Below are 21,178 nucleotides of genomic sequence, written 5' to 3'. Positions count from 1 at the left end.
CAGGCTTGCAGGTGTGCTCCAGAAAAGGGGGTGGAGATGGCCTTTTTCTCTGTGGTTGCAAGGGACTGGGACTAGGACTAGGAGCAATGGCCTCAAACTACAGCAGAAGAAATTTACTTTGGAACTGAAGAAGAACTTTCTGACTATGAGGGTGGTTGAGCCTTGGAGTAGGATGCCTGGAGAAGTGGGATCTCCATCCTGGAAAATTTTTAATAGGTTAGACAGACACTTGCCTGGGATGGTTTAGTGGGGGATAATCCTGTTTTGAGCAGGGGGCTGGATTAGATGACCTCATCATGTCCCTTGCAGCCCTACTTTCCCATGATCCTATATCAAGAATGCTGTTAAAACACTGTATGACAAGACATTTTTGACAGGTTCTTGAGAGGGGCAGAAAAAGAAAGTCAGCCCTTAAAGTACCAGTACTGAATTTGTCTATATTGCATGACATGTAGTGTAGTAAAGAAAGTAAATAATAAGAATTAAGTAAAAGCAAATGGGGGAAGAAAGGTGGCTTTTAAAAAGTCTGTTGTGCTTTGGACAGGGTAAGAATGCTGAACTTGCTCTACTCTATAGCAAGGGAAGAGATCTTTTGTCTTGTAGCTGAAGTGGCAGCTTCAGTACCTGTCTTCACCTAACAAGAAAAGAGAGGAGTTGTCTTATTCCATGAATCCTTCTAGTGTGCATGTGAACAGGAGCATGCTCTGTCAAAGAGAATTAACCCTCTCCCCTTTCCTCCAATCCCTTGTGGCTTTAACAATAACAATCAATACATTAAGGACATAAAGGAACTGACATTCTGTCATTGCTTTACATAAATAGGTTTCTTACCTTGCATTGTAATTAATAATGAGCTATGTGTAGCATGTCATTTTCTTATGAATAACTTCCACCAACATCTCATTAGGAGACTGATTTCAAACCATATCAGACAAGATCCTACCTTACAACGTAGTACTTTTAATAAATCAGACGATGCCTAACCAGAGAAATGTGAAATCAAGCTTGTGTTTAACTGAGAAGGCAAAATAACAGTGCTTGCAGTATAACTAGAAAAAACATGAACTAGTGAACATGTCAGACTTTTTCTGAAATCATTTCACTGTTTGTTAACCAAGTGATGATAATCTTTAATTCACTGGTGTTTACATTTTAGAGAAATGATCTGATGTAAATATGAACCTCTAAGTGAAAATGTCTTTAAGTGGGTCAGACTCATACAATTCTCCACATTGCAAAACCAGTATATAATTTAGTTCTATTAATATTCTTTACTGTGTATTGGAATAGCAGCTGCTGAAGACCAGGGTATAAATGCATAGATAGAACTGCAAATAGAAGCTTGTACTTGAGCAATAGAACATATCCTAAGATTTAAGGAAAAATTAAGACAGTTAACAATAAGAAAAGCAGCATGAATTAATTGTTAAAGAATAATATTTCAGAGTTTATGCATAAGTCATTATGTTCTGTTACCTTTGAAGTAAAACGTACAGTTTTTTTTCTGTTTGATAGACTAGGTGATCTAAAATCAGTGTAATGTTTAATGCATTTAAAAAAATATTTGCTAGATGCTCTCCTTCTCTCATTCTTTCTGTCTTTTGCTATCTTGTTTTTAAACTCTTCCTCCTTATTTTGTAGACACTGCTCTCCTGTTCACTACTTCTTCTCTGTCTTTACGTCTCACCACTGGGCCTCTCTCAGTGTCTGTTTTCCCAACCTCCACCCCAAATTCCAGCTGTATATCTACAACCAATTGGTCAGGTAACGGTACCTTTCTCAGTGGTAGACTCTTTGATCGAGCATGCTCTGTTCAGTCCTAAGTAGTCTGGAAACTCTTCATCAGGATAGAGTTTTGGCAGACTTTCCACACTATTTCCAAATGAATCTCATATTGCTAATTAGGTATTCTGAATGGCAGGTAGACAGCCTGTTCCATGTCCCTGTTATCCAGTTGTTACTGCAGAACAGCAGTGGGAACTTGATCTAGGTCTTAGCTTAAAGTCTGTACACTTGGACTTTAGTTACAGTATGTGTGTATGGGGAGAACCCCAAGCTTAATCATCTTAACTGCACGCACAAGCTGTTCTTATGCCATGATTTCTCTTAAACTTTTGGAATTGACAGCTTAAAAATGCAACATTTAGCACCAGAAGCATAATTAGCCTCTGAGAATGGTGATGTTGTTTGTATGCTTTTCCTCCAAAACTTCCTCTCCAATGTAAACTAGAGGTCTTATTGGATAATTTTCTGTAGAGATTCCCATTTATGAGGATGTGTGTGCGCGCCATTGGTGTTGCGATTGGAACCCTCTAGAATGTACCAAATATTGAGGTTGTATGTGCATTCCCTGTGGTTCTGACCACTCAGCCCCAAGAGTTATAAAAGGGAATTGAACTTCAACTAGTCCTTTATTTTCTTTTGCCACCATAGGTTGAAGGGCTGAATTGTTGTTCTTTTACACTGGTTTTGACAACCTCTATAGCTTTGTTAAAAGTTTTGTGTAGCTATCAGTTTAGTTAGTTCTTCACGCCATTCTGTGCTTCTATGGGTTGATTCCTTGGGCATCTGATTTTGTTTAGTTCCTTGAATCATGGAAAATATAGATGTTGTCTAGTTAATTTCTTCCACCCCCAGCCCCCAGTCAGGATCAGTTGTACATGGAGAATATATTTTCCTGGTCCTGATATTTTGACGCAGTTTACTTCACTGTCAGGCCTTTCAAGATGGCTGAGCCTGAGAAGAATCCAAGTATTTAAATAGCATGCATCATATATGGGATGATTTTGTATTCAGACCGACATTCTATTCCTTTGAGTCCCACTCCCAGCACTGATGCACAACTTATGCAGATTTTCCATTAAGTTTCCCGAATTCAGAGTAGGAGTTCCAACTTTACATGTTGAAGAGAAGGCTGTATGACAGGGGTGGGCAAAATACAGCCTGCAGGCCAGATCTGACCCACCAGGCTGTTCTATATGGCCCATGGGGCCCCTCCAGAAAAAAATTACTCCTGGCCCACAGCTGCCCCTCTGAAAGCCAGCAGGAAGTGGGCTTTTGGAGGTTGTATATCATTTGACTGGGTGAGCTCTGTGCTTCCATCTTTGTGGGGTGCCTGACACTCCAGCTGGGAGCCCCATGTGGAGGCACCATGTGTGATGGAGCAGGACTGCATAGCTGGTGAGTGGGGAGGGCAGCTCTTGCCGGTGGGTGTGGGCCCTCCTGCCACATGCCCCCCACCCCACCATGGTGCATAGCCCACATCACTGCTGGCAGCAGTAGACAGTAGGCTCCAGCTGCATTCCAGGATCTGCACATGGCGGCATGGAGCCTGCTCAGCCTGGGTGGTTGGTGCACACCATCCAGCCAGGCCAGGCTGGCTGCATGCCAGCATGTAGGGCTACCAGCACTGCAAGTGGCAGCCGTGTGCCATTGGGCTGGGCTGGGCTGGGCTGGGCAGAGCTGGCTCTGTGCCTCTATGTGGGGCTTCCAGCGCTCCAGCGGGCAGCTGCACATGGAGGCATGGAGCCTGGTGTGATGGCACATGGACTGGGAGCTGTGGGGGGTTGTGCGCCATCAGACTGGATGGGCTCTGGGCCTTCACATGTGGCTCCCCACTGGAGTGCTGCAAGCCCCGTGAGGGGGCACAGAGCCAGCCCAGCCAGATGGCACATAGCTCCCACCTGCAGTGCTGGGAGCTGTGTACAGCAGCACAGAGCCAGCCTATTCTGGCCTGAAGGCTCATGCCAGCTGGCCGGGCTGGGCTGGTTCTGTGCCAACATGTGTGGCTCCTGGGATTCAGCTGGAGCCATGTGCCACTGGGGGGCTCTGCCTGCCACAGGCCATGAGTGTCCTGAGGGACCTGCTGCTTTCTGCTGCCGTGGCAGGGGCTGTGCACCATGGGGGGTGGGGGAGACGTGGTGGGGGGCACCCACACCCAACAACACACAATTCCCTCCCCACCAAAAGTCGTTAAGTGGTTCTCCAGCTGAAATAATTGCCTACCCCTACTGTATGACTTTTTGTCCTAGTTGAAATACTTAGCAAAGTTCTGTTGTCTAAAGGTGCCTAGAAGTTGAGCTTTTAAGAATTTTTGCTTTCAAAATAGTTTTGAAGACAGGAGTTCTGATTGGACTCAAAGCTCATCTCTTGATGTAAGGAAGAAGAGGATGTATATGACAGCTCCCTTTAGGCTTATGTAGATTTTTTTTAAAACAAGTTATTGAATCTTTGCTGTGGGTAAAGATCAATGCCAGGATGCAGTTTGAGGGGTGCTCCAGGAGTTCTCAATATGGTGAGGCCTCTATGCAGTATTCTTCTGAAATAACCATAAAAGATCCTCACAGCCTTTGACTTGTTGATCTAACAAAGTCTCATTTTGTTTTCTCTTGGTGATAGAGGCCTTTGTGAAGGCCTGTGATGATCCAGCTTTCATGTTTAATCCTTGACTGCTTTGGGCAATGCTCTTTCTTTATTATGTGGTCTCTAGCTTTTGGGTCTCATATCATTATGTACATATCTAAAGACGACGTATCTCTGCTTAGTTTTACCTCTGTCCAAACAGATTTCTGGTCTCCGGAGGAAAAAAGGTAGAGAATGGTCATTCAAGTAGCTGCTGCTTCTCTTCACCAAATGAGTCTGCTTCCATCATCTACATCTCTGCTTTTGCACAAGACATTTCAGGAGCTACTGAGCAGAATAACAGGCGAATTATCTAGATCAGTTTTGGTAGTTCAAGGGAGATCTTTCAGTTGTTTACTACTATGTAACTCCTATAAAGTTATCTCTTCGGTATATATAACTCCTGTCCTACTCTTTCATTTCTGCTGAGAACTTCTGGCTGTCACCCACCTCTGCCCCACAAGAATAGGGGCAGATTAGTCAGAGAATTGTTTAGAAACGGTTAACCAGTTGGCTGTCTCATTTAGTAGGCCCTTTAAGCAGTTGGCTCCAAGTTGGAAGACCTTGTATGTGAGGGAATGACCCTTGAATCTTTTTGCATGTCAGTTAATAACATGCTTTGGACTATTCACATATTCATCTCCTTTGTAACAATAGTAGCTTTTTAATCAGAGAAAATTTGCCATAAGACCCTAATCTCCATGGTTCACATGTTTAGCGACTTGCCTGTTTCTGATGGGGGAGCAGGCCCCTGGCAGCCTGCTCCTCCATCTCTGCATTTGTCCCAGCACTTGCCACTTTGGCATGGGTTGTGCTGCTTTTTCCGGGATTATTTTTGCTACTGGGAAATCCCAGTAGCAAATTTTGCCTTGGTGTTGTAAATTAGCAACATTACTATGCAACTTGTGCTGTTTGCGGCATTGCAGAGAGGTTTGAATGGCCACAAACCATACATGCCTGCATGTCTGGATCCAGCATTAGTGACCAGACTTGCAGTGCAAACAGTAAAATTCAGATCTTGCTATCTGCCAATATGATTTGTTCCACAATTTTTTTTGTTTATATATCCAAAACTTCATTTTAGAAGATAAATTAATTGATGCAAGCTTTTCTGTAAGCCTCACATCGTTAGAGGAAGCCTATGTTTGTACAACATGAATATTAAGCAGGTCCTTACTTATTATTTAGAGTATTAAAATTCCATCTCCCAGATGTGTTGTGGTATTTGAAAATAAACCTGGGGTATGCTATGCTCAGTTTGTCTAAGGACAGGGACCAGAATGTATATACAAATCCTATGACTACTTATGTCAAATGCATTCTGGGTGCTTTCCAGCATTTCAGGGTTTTACAGTTTGCTTGGAAAAGTTGTCACCAGAAAAAATGAGGATGCTACCTGCAGTTTGACTCTTACTTTTGTTGAGCTTTATAGTCTTAAATTAACAGCCAGATAGTCTAACTAGTTGGGGTGGAGAGGGCAGTCACACACCCTTTATTCACCTGATCATATTCTTTTTTGAGAAGTATAATGTTACACAATCTCTCAAGGGAAGGGATCTGAGCAGGCAGTGCTCAAATGAAGAAGTCACTTACCTTTAGCTGCTGTTCAAGTGGATTGCCAATATAGAACCATGCTCACTTGCCTTATGGTTGTTCATGTAGTTGGAAAGAACTCTGTAGTATATGAAGGTACAGTCTCTTCTTTGACATAGAGGCTAGTAAGGAAAATGTTTGTATTTTGTAATAGGAATGCTTGCTTTCCCAGAGATCACTACTTTCTTGAGGGTTCCAACTTAATGCCAAAGGCACTTTTTTCTGTCAAGATGGGGGCTGCTACAAACATTATTTCAAATTGGTTATTGCTAGATTACTCCTCCTAACCATCAATTTATTATTGAACCTCCTCAAAACTTGGATATTATAAGCTTCTTCTAGTTTACTCACCCTCTGCCATGAGTCCTGATTGTTCTCACCTATTTATCACACTCTTTAATAGTTGGGCCCCTCATTTAACTTTGAGCAGAATTGTATTATGACTCTGATTCAGTGGACTTTGTGAAAAGTTAAATTTAAAACCTCTTCGGAGGAAACAGCATTCAAAATCAGGGGTGGGCCTCTCCATGTATTACCAATATGATAGCATACTTTTGCTTTAAAGACTTGCCCACTTATTTTTACAGTAATGTTTAAAGATGTGAAATAGAAGATGCTAATATTTGTTACAATTGACAGAGTACTTCAACATTTTTTCTGTGTTATTCTTTGTAGGTTGTCAGTGAGTAATCATAAGTATTATCAAATATTATCAAGAAAGTACTAGCTTCCATTTTATTTAGGGTTTTTTCCTAGTTGTATATTAGAAGTATAGGGAGTCTTACATAGCATTGATACTGTCCTAGCTGATTACCTTTTGGTTGTGCATATTTGTACATCATAATGACAGAAGCGCCTCACGATTGGGTTTTTGGATATGGTGAATTTTTTTCATTGCCTTGTATATTTATTAGGTTCTTGACTAAGCGAGAACAAAAACTGATGCAGCGGCGACAGCATGCTGAAGAATTACTGGAGTGGAAGCGCCGTTTAGATGCAGAAGAAGTAGAGATACGCCGGATAGAGAAACAAGCATTAGCTGCCTGGGACAAACAGCTACTGAAAACAAAAACAGCAAAGAAGGAACTGGGCGACCAGAGGACTGAACCCAAAGGTAATACCAAGGAATGTTCAAAGAAAGAATTAGTTTAAATAGCGTCTGCAGCTTGTTGGAGCTCATGAAATTGGTAAACTGACATAACATAAAACAGGGGTATCAAACTGGGCCAGTCTTACAAACCGGATGAATGGTGCAGGGCCAATCTGTGAGCCTGATCAGGCCCATAGACCAACCCTTGATGCTGGAGACAGCATGCACCCCAGATCAACCAGGTGTGCTGTTTGCATTGTGTATGCTGGCCCTAGACTGGCCCTACGTGATGAATTTGGCACACAGGGCCTGTCTGTGGGCTAATCGGGACTGACCCAGGATCCAACACGCAGGGCCAAACTGGCTCGGCTTGCTGTTATTGTAGCATGCAGGGCCAGTCTGAGACTCAGAGACAGCACCACAGGCCAGATGATAGGACTCCAGCCCACAGACTGTCTTGTTGACACTTGACCCCTGGACAGCATAATCAGTGAACTAGTAATTGTGTGTTCTCTCTGTTTTGGCAGTGATTCGCCCTCTATACACTCCCATATAGTCTTGTGTGCTCTTCTGCTCTTTACTGTCTTTTCTCCCTTCGTTCTTTCATCTTTAAGTGGTCACATCATTAATGCTTGCCACTTACCCAGGCATATCTTCAACATGACTTGCCTTTTTAATTGTTTTTGGGCAAGAGGATCTCCCACAAGCACCATCTTGTCCTCTCTTCAAAACTGTTTCCCTCCAGTTGCCTCCTCCTAGTCATATCCTTGACTCTGGGCTTTCCTTTATCTACATCCTGATGTATACCTGATACCTGTGTTCCACTGCCTCTGTTGTTCTAATGCATGTCTCATATCACTACTAACAGCCATTTTGACTCCACATGGCTGTAAAACACGTAAAGTTGAATGCCCAGTTGTATAGTTTTAATAGGCTCAAACCCCAGAGTGTTGAAAAGGAAAAGTAAATATATTTGTAGTATAAAGAAGGCTAGAAATCAGTTCCTCCATGAATCTACTAATAAATGTACATGCACAATTTGCTTGGAAATTTGGGGAGGTGGGGGGCTTCCCCAGTCTCTAACATGAAGTTTTCCAAGGTGTGTGGGGTCCTTACCCCCCAAAACACTGTGTAGATCTTGTAGAAGTAAAATGAAAACAGAAATGTTAAAACCAAGTACTCACCTTAGGATTATTTCACCTGGCAGCAGTGAATTAAATCATAACATTTTAAACTCTTCCCCCTCTTAGGTTCATCCACAACTATTATTATTCCCATTGATAGATTCTATACTTCAGCATTATTCCACAACAGTTGACTTCAGCAACACAGTGGCTGGTGGAGGCTTTAACTGAGTAGAGAAGGCTGTCATTTCTGAACGCTGAGAGCTACTCATTTAGAACCATTTAATTTGGCAAAAGTTAATTTAGAATATGCTGAAATGCTATTGTTATTGGCATTCAGCTGTCACTATTAACATCTGACAGTCTTTAGTTGCAGTTCTCTGCTAAAAAGGTATGCCTTGTTGAGCAATCCAAGCCATACAAGTTAAACAACATTGTGCAATCTGGTACTTAAATGCTGTTTGTGACATGTATTGTTTTTTATATTTTGTTTCATCAAATGCATAAATCAAAATAATGTTCAGGGCATGTACTTGCATGGCTGACTCTTACCATGTGCTCTCTCTTCTCTCCTGTTATCTCTTTTCAGAAACAGCCAGTGAAGAAGAGTCTCCAGTGCTTTCCTGTTCTCACCTAAACAGTGAAAGCTCTGTTCCTGAAGAACTAGGGAGTCCAGCTGCTGAGTCTATCCCATCAGAGATTATAGGGCATGAACAGCCTGCAAGCCCTGATCACAGTACACTTACTGAAGAAATAGTTTCTTCACAGGACCTCAAGTCTGCTACCTCACCTGCCAACCTTGTGAGTGACGTTTTTATGCTTTTTACTTCTATATTCTAGTACTGGAAAACAAACATCAGGAAACATGTAGAAAATTAACCTTTGGCTACTTGGAAGTTTAATTATTCTGTTGTTTCTTTAAAAAAAATCCAACTATCTATAAAAATACTAGTGTCAGAATTCCTTAAAAGTCACTGGAGAAAAATCTGTTCGGGAATGGGGGTCAATTAAGCATTTTTAAACTTCAGTAGCTTAACTGGAGGGAGGGTGGGGAGCAGGGGGAAGGTGGGAAGACAAGAGCAGGAGCCCTGGGTGCCAACTTTAGCAGGGCTGGTGGAGGGACTGCAGACAAAACAGCCACTGCAGTTGATGACTGGCCATGCTACTGCCACTGGCAGTCTGATGCTTCCTCATGTGCCATTGCTCCTTACGGTGCAGATCTGCCCTGTTGCACATCTGCAGTTTTGTATGCATTTCATACAAGTTACGGTTACCTCGGTTGTTTAAAAAAAAAAATTGAACATGTTAATCAAAAATGCGTAAATGTACTTGTATAACAGAAGGGTAATCCATAAAAGGTAGGATTACTGGGGTCTACATTAAAGGCAAATGATCACTATTGCTCCTTTTGATACTTGTACTTTGATGCATAATAAAACTGAATTAACTGCTTAGTGTTGCTAAAGGTTTATGACTAGAGAATACGTCCATCTTTGTAATAAGCTAGTAATGACAATGATCTCATACTTTTAAATTGAGCTTTACAAGCAGGTACTTGTTTTTTCTTTCTTCGTTGATTAGTCTTCTTCCAAAAGTAGTACATCTCTGTCAAAACAGGATTCCAGCAAAGGAAGCCATAGAACTGGAGGGCAGCTGCGTTTACCTTTGAAATCCCATCAGGTGACCCACAGTTGGTCTGATGAGTCTTTATCCATGACACAGTCAGGTAAGATTGTAGATACTGAGAGTGCATTTTCTTGTGCTTACATATATTTTTCAACACTGTTTAAGCCAATAAATTGACTCATAAATTCAGTTGTTAAGGTTGCCAAAACTTTCATGCAAGTCCTCCTACCTCCATGCAATTGATCAGTAAAGTTTATAAAGTTTTATGTTTTCTAAGCACAGATGTCATTATTTTTTCTGGAAGCAACACAGAGCCCTAGAATCAGTTCTTAGAAGGTTAGTTTTAGTTTACACATGTTCTCTGTGATATGAGAACTTAAGCTTATTTTTTCCTTCATTTTGCTTTTTTAAAAAGTAGGCCTTACTAGGGGTTTTTGCATTCGTGGTCTTTTGTTCTTAATTATTTCCATCTAGAGATGTTTTATTGTTTAATGCTGCTTTTGCTGTAGGAAAGGCTGCATACTTCTGCCTTGGGTTTATCTGTTGTGTAGTTTGAGGACTCCATTCTCTGAGTTGCACCATTTGGCAACTTTCATCAATTCTGAATTCTTTTTTTTTTCTTGTTTTGTTTTCTTTAGGATGAATTTAGGGCATTGTCTTTAGGCTGAATTTTCTCAGAAAATTTCAGTTAAAAGAGTTCCATCATTCCTGAGCACAAGACTGGAGAATAATATGTTAAAAAAATACTGAATTCTTGGCCCCCCACCTCACCACTTTTCTTTTTTTGAGACGCGCTAGTGTCCCCACTCTTTGGAGCAAGAATTTTGAAATTCCACGGGAAGGTGGCATGCCATAATGAAAATTGCTCAAGTTTAACCAATGTTAAAGCTATTGAAAATGTCCAGTTTCTAATAAACATGTAGAGACTTCAGAGTTTTTGATTCAGTACCCACTAAGCGCATTCCAGCCTTGGGGCAAGAAGGATTTCCCCTGTATTTTCTATTCTAGGATGCAGACAAACACTACGTAGCACCAGAACCAGCTGGGAGAAGGAACCTTGCTGCTTGATTTAAATGTACAAGACAAGAAGCAGACGTGGGGGTGGATGTGTTAGCAGTAAGGTGGGACAAGGAAGTCTCAACTGGGAGGGGACCAGAGGTTTGACAGGAAGGAAACTGAGACTTTGTCTGGGATAAAGTAGAAACAGAAGACTGAGGTGGGGAGTCCATTGCAGGACAACTATAGCGGGTGACAACATTGCTAGTAGGGAAGATTGTGAGAGAAGAACAGGACTGGCTGAACTAGGGCACGTGGACTAGAATAATCTGAGGATTGGAAACTGGGAGTGATGTAGTGAGGTGAATGGGATTACAAAAAGGACCAGACAAGACTGGGACAAAGACAGGCTGGAAATGACTGAGCAGAAGGATCTGTACCCAGTATTTTAACTTCTCCTTCAGATATTGAAGGAACTCAGTATTCCTGAGATTGATGACAACAGAGTAAAATATCTGTAAAATCTGATAGCAGTGTGAAAGCCCAATTTGACACCCCAGGGTCTGCCTTGCAGAAGCACTGAGCACTCACAGCTGTATCTGAAGTCAACAGAAGCTGTATTTTGACTGTGTTACTTTTAAAGCTCCATATTCTGAAAAATCAGATCCTACATTTCTCAAATCAGATACCCAGCCAACTTGCAAAGGGAAACTTGTGGTTTCCCACATTTTTCTTCTTTGAAAGAGAAACCCACATTTTTCTGTGTTTAACTGAGAAAAATGTGTGTTTTTTATCTGTTTTTCTGCATTGAACAGAAAATTCAGATCCCTGCCCATCACTAAAGCAGGGGTAGTGATACCTCTTCATTTCACAAGGGTACTGTGAACATAAATCTGTTTAATATTAGTGAAGCACACAGCAATTATACTAATAAGGGTCAGAGAAAAGCACAGTAGTAAATTTAATAATTCTGTCTTCAGATCAGGTTTGAAGAGTGTGCAGCAATCAGAATAAAATAAAACAGTGTATGGTGAATCCAAAAAACAAGCACGTGTCATTAAAGGTGTAGCATAATGCAGACACAAGGTGGGGCAAAGAGGTTGTAGAGATGGCCTTTATTCTGGTATTCTCTAGCAATTAAGTGTTTGATTATGAGACCTTATGTTCTTTTAGCATAGGGGGTTGTTTTTGTGGGGGAGGTGGAAGGGGTCCTGTTTAATGTGTAAGTTCCTTAAAAAAAAGACAAGAAGTTTTTGGGGCAACTTTTCTCTTTAGATCTTGTCCAAAAAAATTCATGACACATTCATGATGTAAATTTGTTCAGAGAAGCACAGCTTGATTTGGCTAGTGTTAGAAGCTGTTTACAATGCATCCTGCCTAATTAAACAGAGAGAAGAGCTATGTTGTTGTTGTTTTAATTTTATGAATTGAATACTGGCCTCATTCACAACAACATGCACTGCTCCTCTCCCCTCCCTCCCATATGCCATATTGGTTAGAAATAACTGGGAGTTAAAAGGCTTGACATTTTATTTTTAATTCTGTAATTTATATGTTGTGCTTGTTTGTTTTGGGGGGGGGCACAGTTTATTTAATTATTTTTATCCTCAAGTGTGGTTCATCTGCCAAAGGGTATAAGAATGCATTGAGATTCTCAGCTTAATGGTGTGGCTTGAGGACAATGATATATATAATGCATGTTAAACTTACCTTCTGAAAATTAAAACAAAACAAACCCTCTAGTACAGGGACGGGAAATTATTTTGGGCAGAGGGCCACTTACTGAGTTTTGGCAAGCCATGGAGGGCCACATGACAGGCAGTCCAGGGCAGATGAACATTAATTTTCTAAATTTTTAGGGGCCCTGTGGGCTGGATAGAATGGCCCAGTGGGCCACATCCAGCCTCCAGGCCACATTTTGCCCACCCCTGCTCTAGTTTGTATTGGCTATTTTAAGTGTTACCTCTACACAGAGCATACCCATAACAAACATCTTTGTTGCATGTCTTGTGTATTTTCATTTTTAAATGCATCAGGAATCCTGCCCATTTTGGATATTCAGCTGTTTCTTCAGTGCCACATTCTAGCATGTGAATTACAATGTTTAGCGATTCTGACATTCAAAGGATCTACAATATGACTAAAAGCCATAACTCTGCCTTTTCCAAATTGAATAAAGTATGATGTGACACTTGTTTACGTCCATATGTATATGGAACTAAACCATGTTTATTTTAATGAAATGAGCTTGTTAAAATTAATTTATTTTACTACTTTTTTACATGTAAAATGATTTGAGTCCTTTGACTGTTTATTTGTATTTTTTGGATAGCATTGCCGTGTTACTTACATTGTTATTTGAAAGTTAAGTTTAAACTAACTTTTTTTCAGAAACTACATCTGACCAGAGTGACATTGAAGGCCGGATCAGGGCCCTAAAAGAAGAGCTACGGAAGAGGAAGTCCGTTGTCTACCAACTGAAAAAGCAACAGAAGAAGAGACAGAAGGAAAGGCTGAAAGCCCAGGAGGCCAGTTTGATCAAACAACTAGAGGTTAGGAACCACTGGAAGAAGGGCTTTGTAACAAGTAACACTGTTAGCACTGTATAAATCAATATATTATAAGTAGTTGCTAGAGAAATCATTTCTCTTATACTATTCAAGTAGAATGCTTCTACTCATCCCCCTCTTATGAATCTTGTGGAGGCAGGGCCCACAAGGGATATAATTATTTTCAATAACGCAGCCATAGTCCATATAATAATAACAATAGAACGGATGGTGCTCTTGAAGTTAAGGGGCAACCCATTAATTAAACTTCTGTACTACCAGTTGTACAATTTAATTTTAATGAAAGTAATATATAGAATAAGGCTAGAAAAACAGTATTTGAGTTTGGCTTTAAAAGTAAATGCTCCAGCATTCACAATAAGAATTGTTATCTGTATAGATAAGCTACTTGTTCAATATAGGCAGACAAGATTCTTTGGGTAAAATATGTGATATCTTGTATTAGACCGACTAACTAGTTGGAAAAATTGTTCTTTGCAAGCTTTCAGTTCAACATATACATCTGATAGCTTCTCTTTGGTGGATTAACTCTTTCCAGTAGGTGTGGTTTATTAATCTTACTTTTTTCATATTCAGTCTTATGATGAGTTCATCAAGAAGACTGAAGCAGAGCTGAGCCAAGACTTGGACATGTCACCCACGGCTAAACCTCAGATTAAAACTCCATCTTCAGTTTCTGAAAAACCTAAAATCAAGCCACCTCCACTCCATAGGTAACTTGGAATGCTTTGTAATTTAATAGTCTTGAAGACATTTTTCTATTTTAACTATAGTTGTTATTTCAAAAATATATCAAATTTGCAACAGAGAAAGCATTTGTCTAAAGATATTCCAGCACAAGTGTGGAAGAAAAGAACAGTTTGTGTTTTTTTGGTCTGTTGATCAGCAGATATTGATTTATTTCTAATATCTATATGCATTAGGCGAATAGATTTTTTTACTGTACTCGGGGAACTTTTTAAGGCTTATGAAGCTGACAAAAAAACCCTTTTTTGTGTGTGAACATTTTATACCATTTTCTTAGTGGAGGAGGGGAGATTATGAGGGTATCTCAAAAATGCAGTGCACGCTAGCATAGGGAAAATTGTGTGGAAGAAACATGAAGAATCTGATTTTGTGGAACCCTAAAAAAAAAAAGGCTGTCTTGAGGTGAAACAGTGCAGTATAACCCACTACACCTCTTGGCATCTCTCCTTGTGTTTCTCTCTGTTCCACCAGCACTGTAGGTAGTAACCTACCAAATTCATGGCTGAAGCAGAGTGCACGGTGACTACTTTAATTTTGCATGCTCCCCTGTGTGCACCTCATCCTTTGCTTCTCTCCCCCACCTCACTGCTGATTAGCAGAGGACCCTGCTGCTCCTTCCTGATCAGCAGGGACACTAAAACTGTGGTTTTAAACATGGCACCATTTTTGCCTCCCTGCCAGTCAGCAGCAAACAGCAGAGCTATCTGGGGCCCCTCAGCCAATCATTGGCAGGAGGCAAAAACGACGCTATATTTAAAACTGCAGTTTTTGCCTCCCCACTGGTCAGGAGTGAGCTGCAGGCAGGACCCCTCCACTAATTGGCGGGGTGGGAGATAGTGGTGGGGGACCTGCAAAATGAAAGGAGCCCCAACGCACCCTACTTCCTCCATGAATTCAGTAGGTCCCTATCTTTTGGCATGTGATGGGATTTGTAGCATACTCATATAGGAGGGTTATGCTTTAATTGTAGAGGGCAATATTTTTTATGATTAACACTACAGAAAGACCCTCTCCAGCACCTATTCCAACTTCCCCCTCACTTTTTAAGTTGCTTCCTATGTTCATAATTAATACACATTGGTGTGGGGCATGTGATTCTGTAACCAATACTAACATTTTGAATAGCTATTCTAACATTTTGAAAAAAGCTGTGGTTCACTGTATTGACTTTTTGACCCTAGGCCTGAGACGACAAAGAATTGGAAATCACTGACTGAATCGGAGCGATCCAAAGCATCTTTGGAATCCATTGCAGAACATGTTGGTATGTAAATGGAAAAGTGTAAATACTGTAGATGGAGGAGTCTTTATATTAATCTTGCAGAATTCTGTTATTTACTGGGGCCTTGTTACACTCCATGCTGTGAGTTGCACAAATATTGATTGACTTAGTGCTAGCTTGGAGTTTGGAGCAGTCGCATCTTCAACTTGAGCAGCACGTATGTGAGTGGCTACACCTTAATGGAACAGGAGCTGGGTTGTGTGGATCAAGAGAGTCCTGTCCTGGAGTGGCATAACGTTGAGCCACATGAGTGCTTTAAGTCACTTTAAGGTGTTAGTGTGGACCCTCCAGGGAGGTTAAGAGTTCCAGCTGTTAAGAATTACTATGCAACAAGGCCCTGTGTTTTGAAAAACCTGTTTATCATTAATTCATTGTTGTGTGTATCAGAGTAGAGGAGATTTAATAGAGAGTATGGATAGCTCAAATGAGTATGGATCATATTTCAAGTTCGTTTTTATTTTTTTTACATTTACATCCATTTTGACTTTAATAATGGTTTCAAGAACAAAGCTTTACCTTAGGATATTCCTTCCCTGAATTAGAAAACGTTGCACTTGGATCCCTTCTTTTAAAGGACTTGATTATAATAAAAAAAAAAAAAATTAAAATGTTATTAAAGAAAAGTGATATATTTTACAAGAGTGTCTTTAACTAAGCAGATACGATCCTTAAAGAAACAAAAAACAATGTAAGGTCTGAAAATATTTAAAATCTTTTCTTAATGTATGTTCAGTTTTTTTACTATTAATCTTTAAAGATCTGTATACAGCTATAACTTTATTTGCCCTTTTGATCTCCAGATAAAAAACTAAGCTTTTGCTTTGTATACCACATTCACATCCTATGATATTAAACTTATGCAAGGGAAAAGGTTTGATTGGAGGACGTAAGGATCTAGAACTGAGGGGATGATGCTGATATGTACAAAATGGTCCACTAACCTCTAAAATATTCAGAGGTATTGTTAATGTTCTTTAGCATGGAATTTTTGGACTAAAAGTCTATTTTAATGGTTACAGTATTCCAACAATTAACACAGGCCTTGTTAGACTTAACTTACTTTGATAGAGATGGAAGGTAGTAAAAGATCATGCTTGAATACATTAATGCTGCAATGATTTTTTTTTTCAAGATGCTGTACCATCAAGTACTGAGCGGTCTGTGTCCATGCACAGCAAGAGATTCATTGAAACAGCAATTCATACAGAAGAGCCTTCCCAAACCCTGTCTCCAGTCTTAAAGTCACCAAGGAGATCCAGAGCAGAATCTGGTGATTCTTTGGATAGTGTGCCCTCCTCATCTTTTTTCAAAGACTTAGGAGAGTATTGTAGACTATCTCAGGTGTTACGGAGCAAGTCAGAAGATGCATCTGTTAATGACATTGTGTCAAGTCACAAATCTGAGTTACCAGAAGAGATGGAGTACATAAAACCAGGAGAATTTGAAGGTGCTAATATTAAACATTCAGAATGCTCTGGTGCCATCTTAACACTAGAGAGACAGCAAGAGAATTCACTAGAAGTCTTTCCAAAAAAAGACCCCTGCACTGAGATTGAATATTTTCAAAAGCAAAGCCAAATAGTTCTTTCTGAGATTGCTCAAAGTAGAGAAGAAATCTCAGAACAGAAACAGATGAACAAAGATGAAGTTGTGAGTGACCGAAGTACTGATACAGGAAAGTCTTCTTACAAGCTGAGCAAACTAATAGAAGAAAAAGACTTTACAGAACAAATAATTGGTCAGAAAGGGTTGTCCTACTCTGAAGATTTTGAGGGAGTCTCCCACAGAAAGGAAAAATCAATTGAAGATGCCTCTGCTGAGTGTTACAAAGATGACTTTGAGATATCTATGCTGTCCCCCAGAAAAGACTCTCAGTCACTTAGATTGAAATTACTTCATGCAAAATCTTCCAGAAGTGGATCTACCAGTCTTGAAAGTGATGATGAAATTAGTGAATATCTCAGTGACAAGTCTCTTTCTGTCTCAGACAGCATACATTCAGAGAGATTATTAGAACTTAAGTCACCAACAGAGCTCATAAAAGATAAAGAACGCAGTGATGTAGCAAGAGAACCAGGTCCCACTGATTCATCACCTTGGGCCTCAGTTTCCATTGTGGAAGAAGCAGATGGCCTCCTAAATTTCCATATTGGAGACAGGGTACTTGTGAGTAGTGTCCAACCTGGAACACTGAAATTCAAAGGTCTGACTAGGTTTGCCAAAGGCATCTGGGCTGGTGTGGAACTAGATAAGCCTGAAGGAAATAACAATGGAACTTATGATGGTATTAAATATTTTGATTGCAAGGAAAAGCATGGTATTTTTGCCCCTCCTCATAAGATATCTCATATTTCAGAAAGTTTTGATACCTATGTAGATACAAATGAAGATGAAGACTCATTTTTTGATGATAAATTGGATCGGCACCACAAAACAGAGCCAAAAAACAAAAGAAGTTCCAAACCTGGCGAGTATGAAGACCAGGAAAGAGATGCAACAGAAAAGTATTCTCAAGATAAAGCCCCAACAGGCATATCTGCTCAAGAAGGGCCAGCTGGGGAAAGAGATGGTGATGACTCCAGTCCTGAAGCAAAACATGTGAAGGAGATTTCTGCAGCTGTTGAATCACTTGCCCAAGAGCAGTCTGTGATAGACTGTCTCAAATACTCTATAAAAGATGACATTGTTCCTGGCACCATAGAAAAGATTTCTGCTGTTCTCTTAGAAGACACATCAGATAATCTGTTGTCAGAAAAACTGGAAAAGCAGCAGATCTTAGGGGAGGAGTGTATTGAAAACTTAAATTATCTCTCTTCTGGAGTTTTAGAGAAACTTGCAACTCCACTTATGGACTTATTGACAAAAGAAAAGAGCCAGTTAGAAGCACAACTTAAATTGCCACTGCGAGAAGAAGAAAAGTCAGAAGATCAATTAGAAAAGGTCAGCTTGCTGACGGATGTTCTCCTTAAGGACTTTCTTAAAGATGCTGTTAAACAATTTCAACAAATCAAGAGGGTCAGGAATGAGAAAATTCAACTTAGCAATCGAGAGCTTTGTGATGGCCAAGAGGAATTGTCACCCAGAACACCAACCCAATGTGTGGAGGAACAAGGAGACAGTAGCTTGCAGGACTTTTTCTTAAATTCTAAATTGGAAGATGAAAGAGAGGAAGCTTCTTCTCCGGATATGTGTCCCAGACCAGTGAGTATACATCTTGCATTGATTTGAGGAAGTAATAGTTTGTTTATTTGATTTGTTGAGTTTGAAGAACAGTGTGTCAACGTTTTTGTGTAGGTCTTCTCCCTTCACTCCCCCTTCTGTCCCCCTCCTTCCTGCAGTATTAGCAGAGGACTTGTGATGCATGTCCAACCTTCTGGTACATGCTGGGCATATCTACAGGTGTGTTTTAATGCACAGTAGCCTATTTTACTGCACATTAAAGCACCATGTCAAAAATTATGCTAATACATTAATATGCAGTAAAAATACGCTACTGCACATTATGCATCACTAAAAAAGTGCATTTTTGCTACTGCGCATTAAGACAGCCTAATGTGCATTTATTTAGCATCTCACGTTAGAGGTACTAAATTTAATGTGCATTAGCAAAAGTGCATTAATGAACATGTTGAGATGCTGAGTAACAGCTCAACAATGAGTGATGTTTTGTATCCAGTGGATAGCTATGGCACGAACAGAAGTTCAGGTTTTTTTATAGCCACCCTGAAGGGTAAGAGTGTAAGACTTGGTTTTTCTGTTGAAGTTCCAAGGAAACCTGATCACTTTAGTGGTGGTCTCTTGCTGTCATGTGAAGCACCAGGTCACCTCCCATAGGCACCAAAACCGCCATCAGATAGTAATGGCTTTTAGGCTGTTGATTTTTGGTTATATGCGTACTGATTATAAGTCAAGTGAAAAATTCCATACCCCGTTACCAAACTGTTGAGCCACCCACCCCATCTTAAACTGTTTGATTTCAGAGCAGAGTGAACATCAGGAATGGATCATTTATTTTTAAAAATACTTCTGTCTAGTCTAAAGTCTTCAGTAACTTCTCAGAAGCATTGAAGAAAGAATGGTAAAAGCACAGGTATATAAATAGAATGAATATTCTCCTATTGTTTTTTAGCTTGGAATAAATTCATATATGCTGCCAGTTATATTAGAGGTATATTTAAATATTGATCTGGATTTGAATTCAGAGCAGACAATAGTTTATGATACTGCTTTTGCTAGTAACTGTAATTCGGTTTTTATCACAGGAAAGCCCAGTGTTTGGTGCCAGTGGGCAGAAAGAGCTTGCCAAGAGGTTAGCAGAACTGGAGCTCAGCCGAGAGTTCTTGAGTGCTTTAGGAGATGATCAAGACTGGTTTGATGAAGACTTTGGTTTAAGCTCCCACAAGGTTCAGCAGAAGCAAGCTGAAGAACCAGCAGTGCTGCCCAAGACGGAGCCACAAAAAGTGCCAGCAAAGCCATGTGAGGAACCTTTGGCTGTCCCTCATACTGCAATGGAAGTGGAAGGCATGGTACGTGAAGCAGCTGAGGAGCTGTGGAAGTTGAAAGAGTTGGGTCACGATATTCAGAGTATCAGCCTTCCTATAGACCTTGGGAATACCATCCAGGAGCAGGACATGGAGACAATTAGCAAACAGGTCTATAAAAAGGTACAACCCTGTGGAACTTTGATCTCATCCCGTGGCTGATTTGCCTTTAGCAGCTAATGGTTTTTAAATGTTTACTTTTTTATTTGTCCAGGCAGTATTTGATTTAACAAGAGAAATTTTTGGAGAAATCTTTGCTGAGGATCCTAATCTCAATCAGCCCATTTGGATGAAACCATACAGGATCACTTCTGCATACTTCCGGCGGGTAAAAGATCCTAATGACCTTGATGAGATCAAGGTAAGAAAAAGGTTGTTAAAATACAATTGTTCTTATGTACTATAATACCTTGTGCTTGCGTATCATTTTTTCTCTTTATAGAGCACAAAATACTCTGTAAGAGTGGGTAAGCATTACCCTGGGCTTTAATAGGTGTAGCTAGTGATTCACAAAGAGATCTCAAGTGTGGTCCTAGTTGATAAAGGATTGTGGAAAAATGTAGAGGTGCACTGATAGATCAGTCCATACTGGATCAGCAGCAATAAAAGGAAAATTGACATTGTTGGCAATCGGCTTTTTTTTTTTGGCCAGTGTACCCAACAACATCACCAATTAAATGCGGCATGCATGCATGCAGACACCATGCACATGACTAGGAATGCAGCTGGGCAGCTTGGTGAGCAGTGTCCAGCCAGTAAGTCTGGGAGGGGAAGGGGTGTTGTGGCGGGCAGATCGAGGCCCCCATGGTGAGGGAGAGAATGGGGCTGGGGCAGAAGCAGGCACTGCCCAGCTGGGACAGGGCACGGGACAGGGCTGTGGGTGGCTTGTCCAGGTGTGGGGAGGGGGGACAGCTCCCCACTGCTACGCGCACTCTGGGGAAGGCGTGGGGGGCATGTGCCCCCCCCAGATTTCACCTGGCCCCAGGCTTGCAGCAGGCAGCCCACCCTTACTGCACAAACAAATCTGGTGGCCACATGCCCCCCAGATTTCACCTGGCCCCAGGCTTGCAGCAGGCAGCCCACCCTTACCCCACAAACAAATCTGGGGGCCACATGCCCCCCATGCTTCCCCTGAAGTGCACGCAGCAGCAAGAAGCCACACCCCACTTCTTCCTACCCCCCCAATGTCCCCAAAACAAGTTTCCCAC

At 40.8% G+C, this 21,178-nt stretch overlaps 1 protein-coding gene across 1 annotated transcript in view; it reads left to right on the top strand.

Moving 5' to 3' along the window:
- Positions 1 to 21,178, top strand: part of CEP350 (centrosomal protein 350) — a 114,865-nt gene that overhangs the window by 72,593 nt on the left and 21,094 nt on the right. The window contains exons 28-36 of the mRNA XM_019501786.1: positions 6,909 to 7,108; positions 8,798 to 9,009; positions 9,790 to 9,934; positions 13,222 to 13,382; positions 13,977 to 14,113; positions 15,329 to 15,411; positions 16,562 to 18,630; positions 19,692 to 20,093; positions 20,185 to 20,331. Of these exons, the coding sequence (XP_019357331.1) occupies positions 6,909 to 7,108; positions 8,798 to 9,009; positions 9,790 to 9,934; positions 13,222 to 13,382; positions 13,977 to 14,113; positions 15,329 to 15,411; positions 16,562 to 18,630; positions 19,692 to 20,093; positions 20,185 to 20,331 (3,556 nt within the window). The remainder of the gene's footprint in view (positions 1 to 6,908; positions 7,109 to 8,797; positions 9,010 to 9,789; positions 9,935 to 13,221; positions 13,383 to 13,976; positions 14,114 to 15,328; positions 15,412 to 16,561; positions 18,631 to 19,691; positions 20,094 to 20,184; positions 20,332 to 21,178) is intronic.

This window comes from Gavialis gangeticus, unplaced genomic scaffold (assembly GCF_001723915.1).
Source record: "Gavialis gangeticus isolate Ggan-Ray unplaced genomic scaffold, GavGan_comp1, whole genome shotgun sequence".
NCBI classification, from domain to species: Eukaryota; Metazoa; Chordata; order Crocodylia; family Gavialidae; genus Gavialis; species Gavialis gangeticus.
This window is presented reverse-complemented; position numbering and strand designations above follow the sequence as displayed.